Source organism: Vitis riparia, chromosome 18, assembly GCF_004353265.1.
Source record: "Vitis riparia cultivar Riparia Gloire de Montpellier isolate 1030 chromosome 18, EGFV_Vit.rip_1.0, whole genome shotgun sequence".
Classification (NCBI taxonomy): domain Eukaryota; kingdom Viridiplantae; phylum Streptophyta; class Magnoliopsida; order Vitales; family Vitaceae; genus Vitis; species Vitis riparia.
Window position 1 is genome coordinate 14,820,337 of NC_048448.1, and position 17,721 is coordinate 14,838,057.

The window sequence follows — 17,721 nt, forward strand, 5'->3', positions numbered from 1 at the left end:
TATCAATAGTCGGCCTCAGTAAGGATGAACCTGAGTCTGAACGGTACATTGTGATCTGGGATAACCATGAACTCATTAGGCCCATTCTGACGTCGCCCCAACCCCATGCCAGGTAAATAAGACATGCTCCTCATCATATCGAGTACTATTGTGTTGTCATGCTGGTCGAACGACATAACCACGAAGTCTCGACAAAAATCCTCCAGCTCTAGAGACTACACCCCATCAAATGTGAATCTAGTAAAAAATAGGTCGTCATTACTGTGATTGATATGAAGTATTGGCTCAGAAGAAATAAACATATCTCCCACAGACTGCACTGTGATGACCTGACCATCATGAATGAACTTTACCTTTTGATGAAGGGAAGAAGGAATAGCCCCGGCTCTGTGGATCCAAGGTCGACCCAAAAGCAGGTTAAATGATGTAGGAATCCTCAAAACCTGGAACAAAGTGGTAAATGTGGTCGGACCTATCAATAGCTCAATCTCCAGAGCACTTATGACATCTCTCCTAGTGCTATCATAGGCTCAGACTGTTTGAGTAGAGGGACCAAAATCTGAGGGCGCATAGTCGAGGGCAATGGCAATAGCTAGAGGACAGACATTTAGGGTTGAGCCATTGTCCAAAAGAACAAATGGGATTCGGTGGCCTGAATAACCGACTGAGATGTACAATGGGCGTGTATAATTCGAACCATCAGGCGGTAAGTCATTATCAGAGAATACTATGCAGGTGGCTCTGCTAGCTGTCACCATATGAATCAATCCATTCGAGGTAGTAGTAGTCTCGACTCTGATCTGGCTCAAGGCTAGAATCAATGCGTCTCTATGAGTGTTGGAAGATGCCAGCAAGCTCCAAATAGAAATACGAGCTTGGGTGCTCTATAACTGCCTCAGAATCTCATCATCCTCCCTCTTGACCTCCTCATGAGCGGACGTCCCCTCCAAGGGTTTAACGGCTATTGGGGGTTGCTACTGTACCACCCGACCTCTGCGGATGACATACTATACATCGGAAGTGTGAATATCATCAACATATGAGTCTGAACCTCATCAACATCCGAAATCAAAACAAACGGAGTCTGAACATTGTAATGTGAGAAGATCAATGGCTCGATTGTGGTCGTCTGTACTGATGCCGCCTCAGGTACTAGTCTAAATGGTGTAGACGTCTAAGGACCCAAAGTCACTTTGCCTATTTCATAAATCTCATCTGATACTATGGGCTCTGGCTCTGACTCATCCCGGCTCAACATGCGGATATGATTGTCAAGCTCAACGAAGTCAATGGAGTGTGTGCCATCGACTTGAGGAGGAACTGCGTGTGTAGTGTGAGTCGGTAATGAGTTTGTGGTTACACTCGATTGACCTAAGTGAACCAAACCCTGATCAATCAGATCCTGAATAGCATGTCTCAGAACAGTACAACGGTCGGTCTCGTGCCCTGGTCCGTGATGATACGCACAGTGTAGATCCATCCTAATTGAGGTGGAATGAATTGAGGTAATGGTCTGGGAGTGAGAGCCATCAACAATCCGACCTCTGTGAGTTTCTGAAGAGCCTGGCTCAACAACATACCCAACTGTGAAAACTATCTCTGGGTCCTCAAAGCAAAAGGAGTAGGGGTTTGTGGGGCTCTGGGTCTAGGATAGGATGTTGTAGGTCTCGCGGCAAACTGTGCTGCATAGCATGGTTGCCCTGTGGCTGAATATGAAATAGGAGACCTCTTTGTGCCCTGTGCAGCGTGGTAAGTCAGTGCTAATGCAAAAGGCATGTAAGCCTGATCATATGATCAATGAGGTGCCTATGGTCTATACTGCACACGAGGAGATAGTGGGTAGTAGAATCCAGAAGTCTGCCCAACTGTCTGATAGTGTTTAGGAGGTCTCAACCTTGCCGAACTGATAACACCCACATCTCCTGGTTTCTATCCTCTAAAGGGCTTCTTCCCTTTTGAATTAGAAGGAGAAGACTCAAACCACAATCCTCTAGCTATGCCCTATACCATATAAGGCTTGTACCAAAGGTCCAAAATTCGTATGAGGGAATCCCATCAAGTGCTGAGCAAATCGAGGTTGCAAGCTCCTCATAATCATGTTGATCTAATCCCTCTCAGATGGTTTATCAATAACTTGTGAAATCTTTTCTCTTTATCGGGAGATAAATGAAGTGATCGACTCCTCCGGCCTCTGTCTCAACTCCTCTAACTCTCTCATCGAGATGTCAATGACAGTATTAAATGCAAACTATCTCAAGAACTCCTGGGCCAAATCATCCCAAGTTCGACGGCGTGATACACCTAATGAAGCAAACCAACGTTGTGTTGCGCTACTCAGGAACATAGGGAAAAACATAACCATCTGGGCCTCATCCAATCCATGGGCCCTCATAACTGTACTGTAAAGCCTCAAATTTATGTGAGGGCAGCCAATGCCCATGTATCTCTCAATCTCGGCCATCCTAAACTTGGCCGGTAAATTAGTCATCGGTGTTCCATCAAAATCCTCCTAGGTGATAGCTCCGTCTGAAGTCCTCAACTACCTCAACCTCTACTCAAGTCTATCCATACAAGCATGTGGGTCCTTTGAGGTTAGGGTAGGCACAATTATTTGACGCATCATTGAAGACCCTGGGTGACCTAGCCTATCATGCCAAATGACAAACTTTTGGGTCGTTGAACTTATGATTCATGACAACATATGATTCAATAGGCTTTATAGTTGTATGATACAACCCAGAGGAGAAAGCCTAGAGTTTTTCCATTATGAGCTTCTGGCCAGATATAATGGAAGTAATGTAAAGAAATTCTACATTATCTTCATTCATAGTTTCAATATGATATCCATTTATGCAAATATCTTTAAAACTAAGCAAATTTATTCTGGATTTGCTAGAATATAAAGGGTCATTTATATGGAATCTAGTTTCATTTGACAATGTTATGTTTGCTCTTCCAGAGCCTTCCAAATATGGTACTTACATGAGCTTTTATTAATGTCAATTCGAGGAAATATCTTTTATCCTGAAGAATTGTGTGTGTGGTCGTATAGTTTGCGAGACATACATCATCCTCATTCATCTTGAGACCAAATAAAACATGGATTTCAGCTATAACTAAAAAAAACAAGGCATAATGTAAACAACAAAAGAAAATCAGATGTAAATATAAGACATAATAATATATTATTTCATATATAAAGTAACATCAATCAATGTTAATTTTCTCATCATTTATCAAATGGTCTGTTTTTTCATTAGAACTTCCAAAGAAATCAATGTCATAGTAGGTTAGGTCAAATCCATCACCATCAGTAAAGTTAATCTTTATCTCTTTACCTTTTGCTTTTATTAATGCTTGGTAAAGGTCGACCAAATGTTTGGGCATACGACAGGTACGTGACCAATGCCCCTTCATACCACATCTATAACAATTATTCCATGGTTCTTAGGAGGTTTATCTTGTAAACGCTTCCCATTTTCTTGTTTTGCCTCAATATTGTTCCACTTTTGGTGGTGCAATGAGGCTTTCATTTTCTGAGAATTATTACTATAAGAACCATGGTATCGGGGATTTCTTCCACGACCACGTTCTCATCCTCGTCCACGTCCACGAGTTTGGGACAATATTGCATTCACTTCAAGGAATGGTTCAGATCTAGTTGGACGAGACTGGTGATTTATCATCAAAAGCTCATTATTTTGTTCAACAATAAGAAGACATGATATTAATTCAAAATATTTTGTAAATCTATGCTCTCAATATTGCTGCTGTAGGAACACATTCGAGGCATGAAATGTAGTAAAAGTTTTCTCTAACATGTCTTCTTTTATGATTTTTTTTCTCCACACAGCTTTAATTGAGAGCTGATTTTAAAAAGTGCGGAGTTGTATTCACTAACAGTTTTAAAATCTTACAACCTTAGGTGCATTCAATCATATCGAGATTTTGGGAGAATCACAATTTTCTGGTGGTCATATCTTTCTTTCAAATTACTCCATAGAGTAAAAGGGTCCTTTACCATAAGATACTCATTTTTTAAACCTTCATGGAGGTGATGGCGAAGGAAAATCAATGTTTTTGCGTGATCCTACAGGGCTGCTTGATTTCCTTTTTTGATCATAGCTCCAAGGTTCATTGCATCAAGATGTATTTCAACATCAATGATCCAAGATAAATAGTTCTTTCCCGAAATGTCAAGTGCCACAAATTCAAGTTTTGTGAGATTCGACATTGTCAAATAACTTCATATATATGACAAAACAATATTATTAGAATCAATTATAATAAATTGATAGCATTGGTATAACTTTGATTATAAACAAAATCAAATAATTTTTTTATAATTTTTAACAAAACAAATCAATAATAATATAAACATGTAAAATTTTATTCTATATAAATAACTTTAAGTTTAAGATACGAGAATTACCTTCAGAGCAATTCATGTTGATAACATGTTGTAAAACGAGAATAAATGTGACTCATATAAAGGTAGAAATGACTATGTATTACTTTAATATATATATATATATATATATATATATATATATATATATATAAAGGGGAGAAAGAAATCAAAGAAGAGAAGTATTGAGAGAATGAAAGAAAGAGAGAAAGAATGAGAGGAAGATAATATTTTTCTTTTGCTCGGGATGTTTCTTACACGGGGTGTAAGAAGCCTTTTATAGGCTTCACAATATGAACTCCCATTACTCATCTTAAAGATGAGTAAATGGAGTTTAAATAACCATTAATGTGGACATTCACCACTTTATTTACATAATTATTATTATTATTATTATTATTATTATTATTATTATTATTATTATTATTATCATCATCCTTGATGTTATGGGAATTAAAAAACTTATTTATAAGGTGTATTTTTTTTAGATCAAATTAATAGTAATTTAATCCATTAATTTTTTTATACAGATGTGGTTTATACTTTGGACCCATTATTGGAAAGAGAAAAAAAAATCTTATGATTTATTTTTCATTGAAAAAAATATAAAATAAATAAAAATTGTTGTACATCCATTATGATTAAAAAAAAAAAAAAATTATTATCAAAGAAAGTAATAGATCACATTATTTTTATTCTTGTTGTCTCCCGATAAGCTCAAAAAAAAAAATTAAAATGCTACTATTTTAATCAAACTTTTCTTAACTTTTTGAATACCGACATATTTTCCAACTAACACTCGATTTTATGCATCCAAGTGTGTTGGCTTTATCTAAAATTGATGGGGGAAAGGACAGAAAGTTTTGACATTTGCAATTCAAAGCCCCTGGCATCATAGCAATTTGCGAATTCAACCATTTCAAAATTAATTTTAAATCATAATGAGAAGTGGATTATTGGCGGACTGCCAAAAACCACGTGACACAAAAGAACAAATAAAAAGTAAGCCAATGGAAACATAAAATTATTTTTGGGCCCTTGTCTTTGGTCCTGGTTTGATGGTTTCGCTTCCTCGTGATTTTCAACCGTCGGATCAAGATATGAATCGTCCGTCCTTGGTCCACACGAAGAATCCGCAAATGGATTAGAACAACGAAACGGCGTCGTTGTCCCGTACCAACCAGGAACTTCCACGTAAGCTAGTGACATGAGTTTGAATCTGCGCAAAACGCCAAAACCAATTAGTATCTCTATGACTATGAGATATTTGTTGCCTGTGGATGATTCAACCACGTGGAACACTCATTTTTGACATGTGGACACGTCAGGGTTAGATGATTGGTGATATTTGAAGACGTGTCGCCCAAAGACTTCTAGGAGGTTCGTTGACGGGTCACACGTAAAAATATCTATTTATGAGAAGGCTAATACCATCTTTACGAATGTTTTTTCCTTTTACTTTGTACCGTGAAGCGGCAAAAAGAAAATTAAAATATGAGAATGGAGGCTGTGAATGTTTTTTTTTTTTTAAAAAAAATTCCTCGAAAAAGATTTGTTTAGGAATAGTTTTAAAAATAGTTTGTTTTGATATTTTTTAGAATATGAGTGCAAATTTGAGACCAATTTCCTAAATGTTTTCAAAAACAATTTATAAAATATTATTTTAGAATTGTTATTTAATATTTTATAAAATAAAATTAATGTTTTTGAAAATAATTTTATAAAAATAATATTTTAAAATAATTTTTAAAAATTATTATTTAGTATTTTATAAAGTAAAAGCTCTACGAAAATATAAAATATTTTTAATCTACTTTTTATATATATTATTTTAGTTTTATTAATTCTTCGTGTTTACATAATTATTTTTTAAAAAATAATCTAAGTGAAAATAAATATGTCACCTAGAAATGTCATTTTTTTTAAGAATATAATTTTATTTTTATTTTTTTGTTGTTAAAAATGTTTTTTCCTTAAAAATGAAAACTATTTTAAAAATCAATTATCAAACAAGATGAAGGTCATGTGTTTTTTGAAATTTATTTTTAAAAACTATATTTTTTTTTTTAACTTAAAAACATTTTTTAAAACTAAATTTTAAAAAATATGATCAAATATACTCATGTTTTTAACCTAAAAAAAAAAAAACCGAAAACAGCTCATACTTATTTTTTAGAAATTATTATCTATTTCACTTTAATTTTAAAAATTATTTTCAAAGAATAATGACTAAAAAAACAAAAACAAACCACTATTTTTAAATCACAAAACTAATAAATAGACTTTAAAATTTCATTAAATTTTTTTTATATATATATTTCTTAAAAATAATATTTATCTATAATGATTTATTTTTATTTATTCCTCATATTTATATAATTATTTTTAAAAAAATCATTTAAAAAATAAGTGAAAATAGCTTTAAAACATTGAAATATGTACCCTCAATAAAGAAGAATGAAAGAAAAAGGAATTACACGATTTACCACTCATCCATCGTCATAGGAATAAATAAAAATGAGAAACAATAAAAAAAATTCAAAAAATAAATTATAACTATGAAAGAAAAGAATAACATTTTGTTTTATTATTCTTCACTGTTTCCCGTCCCGTCATTAACTGCGTCATCCCTCCCAGATTCCGAAAACACGTGAAACAAGCAAATAAGAAGTGAAGCAATCCTCGAGCAATATAAAATGGTTAAAAAGTGGAATCGGGTTCCATTCCTCGTGATTTTAACCCGGAATCAAGATTCCAATCGTCCTGTATGGGCCCACAAGAAGAATCCGAAAATGGTACTAGAGCCACGCAACGTCGTCGTATCTTTTTGCAAAAGGTCGAATTTCCACGTAAGCTGGGGAGATAAGTTGGTACCACTTATTGTTATCGATTGTAAATTATGTTTCCTTATGGAAAGCTTTATTTGAAGATTTTGGCTGTGCGAATGCAATCCCGCCACGTAGGAGAAGACACGTCAATGTTAAATGATTGGTGACCAACTGATCATTTTCATTGATGAGTGAGACTGTTGAAAGGTGTTTTGAGTGCCGGTAAATGATCTCGGAAAATTTCCCGGTCCGTTCTTTAGAAAAATCTGTTAAATTTGTATATAAAATTTGACTTACATGTATTTTTCAAAAAGCCACCGGTATTTTTATCAAATATTTTTACGAACTTTTCACTAAAAACACATAAAGATAACAATTAGTTGGCAAAAAGTCTTAAAGAAATAAAATAAAGTGAATAAATAATAGTAAGAACACGATAATTATTTTAAAAAATACTTTTAATTTTTCGTTTACAGTAATTTTAGAAAATATTTTTAATATTTAAAAAATTTTATCATTCAAGTATTAGAAAGACTAAAAATATTTTTAAAAATTACTATAAAATACATTCTAAGAATGTATTTGATACTAATTTTAAAATACGTTAAAAACATCTTTAATACTTAAAAAATAAAAAATTTCAAGTATTAAAAAAATTAAAAACACTTCCTAAAATCACTGTCAAACACACTCTAAAAGCCCGTTTGGTAGTAATTCTAGAAAATATTTTTAATCTTTTTAACACTTCAATTTTTTTATTTGAGAGTAATTTTAGAAAATATTTCTAAAATTTCTAACATTTGAAATTTTTTATCTTTTAAGTATTAGAAATGTTAGAAATACTTCCTAAAAACTCAATGTGCATTTGACAATAAATTTATGAAGTGTTTTTACAATTTCTAATATTTGAAAATTTTTAAAATTGTGTTTCACTATGATTTTAGAAAGTGTTTATAATATTTTTAACACTTGAAAAATTTTATTTTTAAAATATTAAAAAGACTAAAAACACTTCCTAAAATCACTACAAAACATACTCTAACAGTTTGACAATGATTTTAGGAAGCATTTTTAATAATTCTAATATTTAAAAAATAAAAATTTTCATGTGTTAGAATATTAAAACACTTCTTCAAATCATTATCAAACACACTCTAATACTCGAAAAGTTTTTATCTTATTAAAAATATTAGAAATACTTTCAAAAATTATTGTTGAACATGTTGGAACGATAAATTAAAAAAAAAAAAAATTATCTAGTTAATGCAAGAAAATTATTTTTTGAAATTTTTTTTTACAACATATCCTGAGGAATAAAGGGGGAAATTTTTTGATACCATTGAAACATAAGAAAAAAATTAACCTTATACTTTGTAAGGATTAAACATAACTTAAACAAAAATTATAATTTTATTTTTATTTGGTCACGTTGTGCCATGTAACATGATAAAGACTATTCTTCTTAATGTATGAATTGTAATAAATAAAGTTTATAGGGTTTGTCTCTAGAATTTAACATTGCCTTTACCTTAATAATAAATTCTTTGGCATTTAGAAAATAATGATAATAATAATAATAATAATTTATATAACCCTAAGGAGATATTTTGAGTTTAGAGAAAAATTCTTCGGCGGCATTGATTTGTTCTGGTCAAGATAATGACATAATAGGTATTTTCTATTCCAACTAAAAAAACTTTTTTCTTTTCTTTCAAATTTAACATCATGGGGTTAGTTAGACATAAGAGAAGACTCAAATCTAATGTCTTTTTTTTTTTCTTTTCCTTTTTTTTTTAAGAAAAAAAAAAATATTCTTATGCTTCTTTGAATTAAAAGCTACTCATAATAAGGCATAACATGAATATGTAAGAATTTTCTTCATAATTTCTTTACAAAAGAAATGTTGTGATAAGTGGTAACCACTAAAAAGTTTTAGAAAATTATTTCATTATCCTTGCACTTCTACTAAGCTCGGAGTCTTGGGATTTTTTTTTTATAAATTTAGAGTGAGTTGGAATTTTTATTTTTCAAATTAAACATATTAGAAAATATTTTTAAATTTACGATAATTGGATTTCATGTTAAATCTAATGTTGAAGGTGTCTTTTAAAGAGATATCTATAGTATAAATTTATTTCTTATATTTAATCTTTTTTAATGTATGATTGAATTTAATTCCTAAATTTAATATTTTTTGGAACGTGTGATTGATATGAAAATTACGAGAAAGTGTCTATAAGGTGTTTTTTTTTTTTTTTTCCCAGCTGATATGAAGATTATTGACTTGGTAAAAACTATCGTGGATTCCTCAGTAATTGAAGAGACACCTTGGATGGGGCAAAAACTACATAGAACCCTCAATAATTTCATAAGTGCCTTTTTGAAGAATTTTTTTTTGTAATTAGCTTAAAGTTCAAAAAACCCCAAGTCTCTCGACTAACCTCGCCTATAAATAGAGAGTTAAGCTCTGCATTACATGCGCTCAACACACATTGAGCGGATCTGCCTCCTCTTTCATCCTGCTAGAGGTATCTCGACTTTTCACATTTTCCCCGTTTGTTTCCCGAGAAATCGAACAGATTTTTAAATTATTGCTCAAGTTCTGCTGATAAAACACCCAATTTCCTGTAACTGATATTATTATCTGATTTATGTGGCTGATGTTTCAGATTGAAGCTTCGCTGCTTTCGATTTGCGGTTTAAATCCCTAACAGTACGTTGCGAGGAGAAAAATCTAGGGTTTCGGGGAGGAAACATGGTCGGAAGCGCTCTAGTCGAGGCGATGTCGGGGGATTTGGGCGGAAAGGTCGAGATCTTGTCGGAGGATTTTGATCCCACGGCTGTGGTGGTGGAGCCGGTGCCGCCGGTGGTGGAGAACGGTGGGGAGATGGGAAGAGAAGAGGAGAAGAAGAGGAGCAAAGAGATTGTGCTTGGGCGAAACGTGCACACCACGTGCCTTGCTGTCACGGAGCCCGATGCCAATGACGAATTTACTGGTGATAAGGAGGCTTATATGGCTAGTGTGTTGGCTAGGTATCGGAAGACTCTGATGGAAAGAACGAAGCACCATTTGGGTAAAGCCTGTGATTATGGATGCCCTTCTAATAACTACTTCCATTTGCACGCTGAGTCTCTCACTCTCATTTTTTTTAAACTACTAATAATTTTAGTTGTTATATATTACAGGTTATCCTTATAATCTGGATTTCGACTATGGTGCTCTGTCACAGTTGCAACATTTCTCCATCAATAATCTTGGTGATCCATTTATTGAGAGTAACTATGGTGTCCATTCGAGACAGTTTGAAGTTGGTGTTTTGGATTGGTTTGCCCGTCTATGGGAAATAGAAAAAGATGAATACTGGGGGTACATCACTAATTGTGGCACAGAAGGCAATCTTCATGGAATCTTAGTCGGGTTAGTAATGTTTGAGTTCTGAATTAGTGATGCTTTACTTGTGAATTGTAAGCATAACACACTATCTGTGCTAATGGGAGTGATTCTTCTCTAGCATTTTTAATACTTGAACACGGCCTCTATATTTGTTTGAGAAGAGTGAACTGAAAATATTGTCTAATTGGGCAGGCGAGAAGTGCTTCCTGATGGGATTCTCTATGCATCACAAGAGACACATTATTCTGTCTTTAAAGCAGCACGGATGTATAGAATGGAATGTGTGAAGGTTGCCACTTCACTTTCGGGGGAGATTGATTGTGCAGATTTTAAGGCTAAACTACTGGCTAACAAGGACAAACCAGCCATCATTAATGTTAACATAGGTTGTTCTCTTTCTCTCTCTTGCTCTCTGTGTCTCCACACACACACTACTCTCTCATGGCATCGATTCTATGGATTTCTTGTGTTGCAGGAACAACTGTCAAGGGAGCCGTAGATGACCTTGATCTTGTAATAGAGACTCTCGAAGAATGTGGGTTTACACATGATCGGTTCTATATTCACTGTGACGGAGCTCTATTTGGACTCATGATGCCTTTTGTCAAACGCGTAAGTGCATTATCAAATCCTTTTAGTTAAGACCCGCACAGGTCAAGGGATTATATTTGTTAATTTATGGTTTTATCAGGAGATTCGTTGGATGTCTATGCTTTTACTGTAGATTGGGATCTTAGGAGTCTTTTCAGTAACCACTCATATTGTGCCACATCATGGCAGACAGTAATTGTGGTTTTCCGTACAAACGAATTTCCTGAATAACATAACTCAATGCTGCTTCCATGACTGGTTAGTAGCCCAACTTCATTCCCCAATTTTTAGTCATTGCCACTTAATCAGATATAAAAGTCTTGCTCACAATTTCTGTGACCATCCAGAAAAGCGGCCAAGGCATGCCAGAGGGGCATATGCCCCTTAAGTTTTTTCAAAAAAAAGTCAAAGTTTGCATAAAGAGGAATGTCGAACCCTTTCTCAAAGATAGGGAATGAATTCCTTGGTTACCTTTAGGCTACAGCCATTGCACATGCAATTGTTCAATTTTCACCCCCCCCTGAAATTAATACCTAGATCTTACCCCTTACTCAACCCATTAGCTGGCTTAAAAAGCTTGCTTGTGATATGTTAGTAATCAACTCCCTTCCCATGATTGTTGATCATATATGCAGTGTTATCTAAAGCATCATCCATGTATGCATTTTTGTTCCCCAATCTTGTTCCAAACAGCTCATTTTTCTTTGGTGGTCAACAGGCACCAAAGGTAACTTTCAAGAAACCCATAGGAAGTGTGAGTGTCTCTGGCCACAAGTTTGTGGGCTGTCCAATGCCTTGTGGCGTTCAGATAACAAGGATGGAGCATATCAATGCGCTCTCAAGGAATGTGGAGTACCTGGCTTCAAGGGATGCCACAATTATGGGTAGCCGGAATGGCCATGCTCCAATCTTTCTCTGGTACACTCTGAACAGGAAAGGTTACAAGGGTTTCCAGAAAGAAGTTCAGAAGTGCCTTAGAAATGCCCACTACTTGAAGGACCGCCTCCGAGATGCTGGAATCAGTGCCATGCTTAATGAGCTCAGCAGCACGGTTGTGTTTGAACGGCCCGTTGATGATGAGTTTGTCCGCAGGTGGCAGCTTGCATGCCAGGGGAATATTGCGCATGTTGTGGTTATGCCCAATGTCACCATTGAGAAGCTGGACTATTTCTTAGATGATCTGATTGAAAAGCGAAACACTTGGTTTCTGGATAAAAAAGTTCAACCTCCTTGTGTTGCAGCAGACATAGGGAGTGAGAATTGTTTGTGTGGTCTGCATGAGTGACGCATGGGTGATACCACTACGAATCAATTTGTGCGCGCTCTGCGTGAGGAAGTAGTAGCGCTACCACCAGAGTACCTATTATATTCTGCATTTCGCTCCTGGTGTCGATGTTATTACAGCTGTAGCAAAGCACTTGATTCTAGTGCAATCTAGAGATCTTTCAGATGTTTTTCCACCTTTATGTAACGCCTTCTAGATCCGTTGTCTTCCAAGCACTCCTTTCGCAGTCCCTTTTTGGAATACTGCTCTGTTCGTCAGTCGATGCTGTGTTCGTCTGTTGAATGATGGGACAAATAAAACATATTAGAAAAAAGATTTTCCTTTTTCATGCGTATCATTTGGGAACTTAAATGGTCATGCACTTTACCACATGGTTCGAAACTCCCAAAATTAAAATTACAGCCGAGAGAAGTTAATTCAATTTTAAATTTCAATTCCTAATATCCAAATAGACTTGGTAAATAAAAATATAACATGGTAAAGTCATCCCATCTACAACTACCCAGATTGTACCTTGAAGTTTTAAGGATATGTTTGCTTTTGGAAAATATTCAAGGTCTCAAGGATATGTTTGGTTTTGGATAATTTGAGAGAAAGTGTAAGAAAAAATAGAGGAAAAGTATGAAAAAAGAAAAAAAAAGAAGAAAAATAAAAAATAAATTTAAAATTAATAAATCATCTTTATATGTTACTTTAAGTTTATTTCCCTTATTTTTTATATATAATTATTTTTAATAATATTTGATTTCTTTTCATATTTTCTATGAAACAAAATATAAAAAATTACCTTTCTTAATAATTTTTTTTTCCTTAGAACTTTCGGCTAAAAGTTTTTGAAAAATTGGTTAACCATTCTGTTTAATTGAAAAGAAAACTTTTTTGAAAGCTAATTTAAAATCACATAATCTAAGTTATGCAAAAAATTAAAAGAAAAATTGTAGGTATTTCTTAACATTGAAAATCCAAATTTGGAAATTTAATCCTTCATTTTTTTTTTCTTTTTAGTAAAAATGTTTTCAAAATTTTCTTGCAAAAATAGTCTATTCTTTTAAAATCTACATGTAAATAATTAAAAGGATGAAAGGTGTTTATATCATGAAATAGATTATTTTTCAAGTAAAAATATGGGGTTAAATTTACAGATTTAGGGATTATTCATCTCTTTTAAGTTACTCTTAATTGAACAAAACCTTATTTTCAAGCTAGTTAGATTACCCAATAGCTAAGGAACCATATGAATATATTTTTATTTTAATCATTTTTAAAAGAAGAAACTTACATAATATGCAACCAAATTAAAAACACACCATAAGAAATATACAATATATATAAGCTTAAACTAAAGTTGCTCATGTATCTACAACAAAATCTCTTGCATTACTTCATAGGAAGGCCCTAACTTCCCAACACCCAAACTTCAAATCTGTAGCAAAAAAATATACAACATATTAACAAAAATGAAAAATATATATTGAGGAGCAATCTATCCGGCTTTATGAAAGAATTTTAATACCAAGCTAGCCACTACACCTTCTATATTATTTCTTAGTAAGTGGAAGAATGTAATGAGGAAAGGTTATACCCAATATTTTTATAATTATGAAGAGGATTAGGATAATTATGTAATGAGGGCATTTTATAGAATTAGTTTAGAAAATTTCAAATTTAATTAGGTAGAAATTTATTTTTATTTACCTTTCAATTTTTCTTCCAAGAATTTTTCCACCTTCCTTGCCGAGTTGGAATTCAAAGCCTTCCTCCCGTTTGAATCGCGCCCCTTCACCAATAGAAAGCGCGTCGATTGCACACAGATTGTGGAACGGTTGGCCTTGCATAGTCTTGGATAGCACTGTCATCGCATAGTGTCATCGTCTTCATCTCACCAAGCCACCGTCGTCAACACTCACATCGCCGTCACGCCGCTGCTGCAACAGAAATTGCTTCATGGTGAAAACAGATCGTGCAACCTTCATCACAGCCTAGTTGTCGCCTTGGTATCTTCGTTGCCGTCGGCCTTCTCTTTCTCTCAGGTTTTCACCCTCTCCAGGTCGCGAACTCATCGTGAAACAGAGGATCATGTCTTATGTCATTCATCTCGACTGTCCTTCACCCTCGTGGAAATCGCGCCGCCATCGGAGTAAGATCGCAAGTTCCGGAGCTCCGACGCCACCACCCCATGCTGTCGGCTTAGGTTCCCAAACTCCGCCCCTTTTAAGTCTTTGGTATTGAGCTTTCTCCCCAACTTTAAGTTTTCTGCCTGTGGGTATTTAAGGCTTCAATATTTAAATTTTTTTAAGTCTTTGTTCAAAAGTTTTTCACAAAAAAAAGAAAAAAAAGAAAAAAAAAAAAAAAAAAAAGTGAAGAAAAAAAAAAGGAAAAAAAAAAAAAAAGAATGGAGAAGAGAAAATAAATAAAAAGAAAAAAAGAAAAAAAGGGAGAAAAAAAAAGGAAAAAAAAGGGTATGTCAAAGGCATAAAAAATCACTACTCATTTAAAAAAATGACAACTAGTAACAATGGAAGACAACCAAGGGATATTGGATAAGTACACTTATCTTCTATTCAACTAGTTGAAGTAAGATATTTGAAATAGGTGCATTCAATTAGGAGGAGATTGAAAAACTGACAACTTTGTTGTGAACTCTTGAGAAACCTTTAGGTACCTCCTTATTGTCACTTTTAGGGAAGTTTTTTTTATTTCCATTGGATTAAAAACCTTAAATGAAACCTTTGTCAATTCATAGATTATAGATTTTGGTGCCACAAATCACATGATTCATTCATCACACTGATTTCATAACTATAACCATTGTCTAAGCAATAGGGAAATAACTATCACTACTGGTTCTTTAACCACCATTTCAGGGGTAGGAGATATCCAAATTAGTCCTACACTCACACTTAGGTGGTGTTTGTTTTTTTGGCTTTTTGTTGAAAGCAATTTGTATTCAGAAATTAGGTTGTTTGTTTTTCTACTTTTTTATGACTTATTATAAACTTTTTACTAAATAGGAAAAGCCAAAATATGTAGCTTTTTCTAAATAGAAAAAATAATATTTTGATTTTTCTTTACTTTTTAATACTTAATAGAAATAAAATACTATAAAAACAAACAACCTAATATTTAACACTATTAAGCATTAATGTTCTATTTAGAATTAAGTAAAAAAAACAAACACCACCTTAGAAATGTGCTTCATGTTCCAAAGTTGTTTACTAATCTTGTCTCTATACAAAAGCTTACAAAAGATTTGGGTTGTAATGTGATTTTATATCATACTCATTGTATATTTTATGACTAGAATTTAGGGAAGATATCTAGGCTTGCTAAGGAACAGAATGGACTATACTACCTTGAGACACCAAGTAAAGCATTTGTATCTCTTTTTTCTGAGCACCACCTTTTTAATAAAGAAAAATTTTAGCTTCATCATTGTAGGCTTGGACATCCGTTATTTAGAACTATTAAGATTTTATTTCCTTCTCTATTTAGGAAATTAGATGTTGAGAGCTTTCATTGTGAGGTATGTGTACTAGCTAAACACAAGCATTTAACCTTTTCAATAAGTAATACAAGAAGTTTAGAACCTTTCCATTTAATTCATAGTGATATTTGGTGTCCTTCCCCCATCCCAAATATATATGGGGCATGCTACTTTGTGTCTTTCATTGATGATTGTTCTAAGGTTTCTTAGATCTTTTTACTTAAACACAAATATGATGTGAGTTTTGTTCTCCCAAATTTCCATAACATGATAGAATACCAGTTTGGTGTTACTATAAAAAGGTTTCAATCTAACAACACTAGAGTTTATTTCAATCAAGTCCTAACTCCATACTTTCACCATGAAGTTCATGAATCATCACGTGTCAACACCCCTACAACAAAATGGAGTTATTGAGAGGAACAATGATCACCTCCTTGATACAACACGAGTTTTTTTTTGTTCAAAAAACATGTGCCTAAATCTTATTGGAGAGAAGCTATCTTAATCTCTACACATCTCATAAACTAATTAGCTTCTAAAGTCTTGGGTCTCAAAAGTCCCATAGAAATACTCTTATTATTTTATTCTAATATAAAAACCACAAACTATCTCATTCCTAAGATATTTGGGTGTGTGTCCATTGTGCATGTTCACAGTCTAAACAAGGGGAAATTAGACTTAAGAGTAATCAAATGTATTTTTGTAGGATATTCATTAACTCAAAAGGGGTATAAGTGTTACCATCTGCCATCCAAAATTTTGTTTTTTTTTTTATCTTAGATAATGTTACTTTCTGTTAGAAAAAATGGAGGCCCTGAAGAAAAATAAATCTTGAGAATTAGTAGATTTGCTTGCGGGAAAAAGACCAGTGGGATGTAAGTGGGTCTATATTGTTAAGTATAGAGCAAATGAGACATTAAAAAGGTATAAGGCGAGATTGGTGGCTAAAGGATATACTCAAACAAATGGTATGGATTATCTAGAGACATTTGCCCCAGTTTCTAAGATAAACATAGTAAGAGTTTTGTTATCATTGACAACAAATTATAATTGGGATCTAAAATAGTTGATCTTAAAAATGCATTTCTGAATGAAGATCTGGAAGAAGAGATTTATATGAAAGTCCATTTTGGATTTGAAAGTGATCTAACCACTAAAAAGGTGTGTAAACTAAAAAAAGCTCTATATGGGTTGAAACAGTCTCTAAGGGTGTGGTTTGGAAGGTTTGCTAAAGTGATGAAAAACATGGGATATAAACAATGTCAGGGAGATCATATGTTGTTTATCAAACATTTAGATTTAGGGGATTTATGGATTTTTTGGTATATGTGGACGATATCATTGTGATAGGAAATGATGAAAATGAGAGATAGACCTTGAGGCAATATTTGACCAAGGAGTTTGAGATTAAAGAGTTAGGAAAGTTGAAATACTTCCTAGAAATTGAAGTAGCACATTCTAAGCAACAAATCTTTATTTCCCAACAAAAATATGTAATGGGCCTTCTTAAGGAAACAGGAAAGTTGATGTGTAAACCAACAAGCAAACCAATAGATCCTAATCATAAGCTTGGAGAGGTTGAGGAAGATGCTACAATAGATAGAGAAATTTATCAACGTCAAGTAGGAAGACGCATTTATCTTTCTCACACAAGACTGGATATAGTATATGTTGTGAGAGTGATTAGCTAGCTCATGCATAGTCCAAAAAAGGTTCATCTACAAGCTG

The 17,721-nt window shown here is 33.6% G+C and overlaps 1 protein-coding gene and 1 long non-coding RNA gene across 2 annotated transcripts; one reads left to right on the forward strand and one right to left on the reverse strand.

Moving 5' to 3' along the window:
• Positions 1-9,654: 9,654 nt before the first annotated feature.
• LOC117907175 (serine decarboxylase) lies at positions 9,655-12,834 on the forward strand. The gene is made up of 6 exons (XM_034820615.1): positions 9,655-9,764; positions 9,906-10,310; positions 10,423-10,654; positions 10,823-11,016; positions 11,106-11,242; positions 11,940-12,834. Exons 2-6 carry the CDS (start codon positions 9,992-9,994, stop codon positions 12,504-12,506), a joined length of 1,449 nt encoding a protein of 482 aa, XP_034676506.1. The 5' UTR covers positions 9,655-9,764; positions 9,906-9,991; the 3' UTR covers positions 12,507-12,834.
• Positions 12,835-13,729: 895 nt separating this feature from the next.
• LOC117907465 lies at positions 13,730-14,754 on the reverse strand. The gene is made up of 2 exons (XR_004650001.1): positions 14,202-14,754; positions 13,730-13,929 (listed from the first exon to the last, which is right to left on the reverse strand). It is a non-coding gene; the product is annotated as an uncharacterized LOC117907465 (long non-coding RNA).
• Between the last annotated feature and the right edge of the window lie 2,967 nt (positions 14,755-17,721).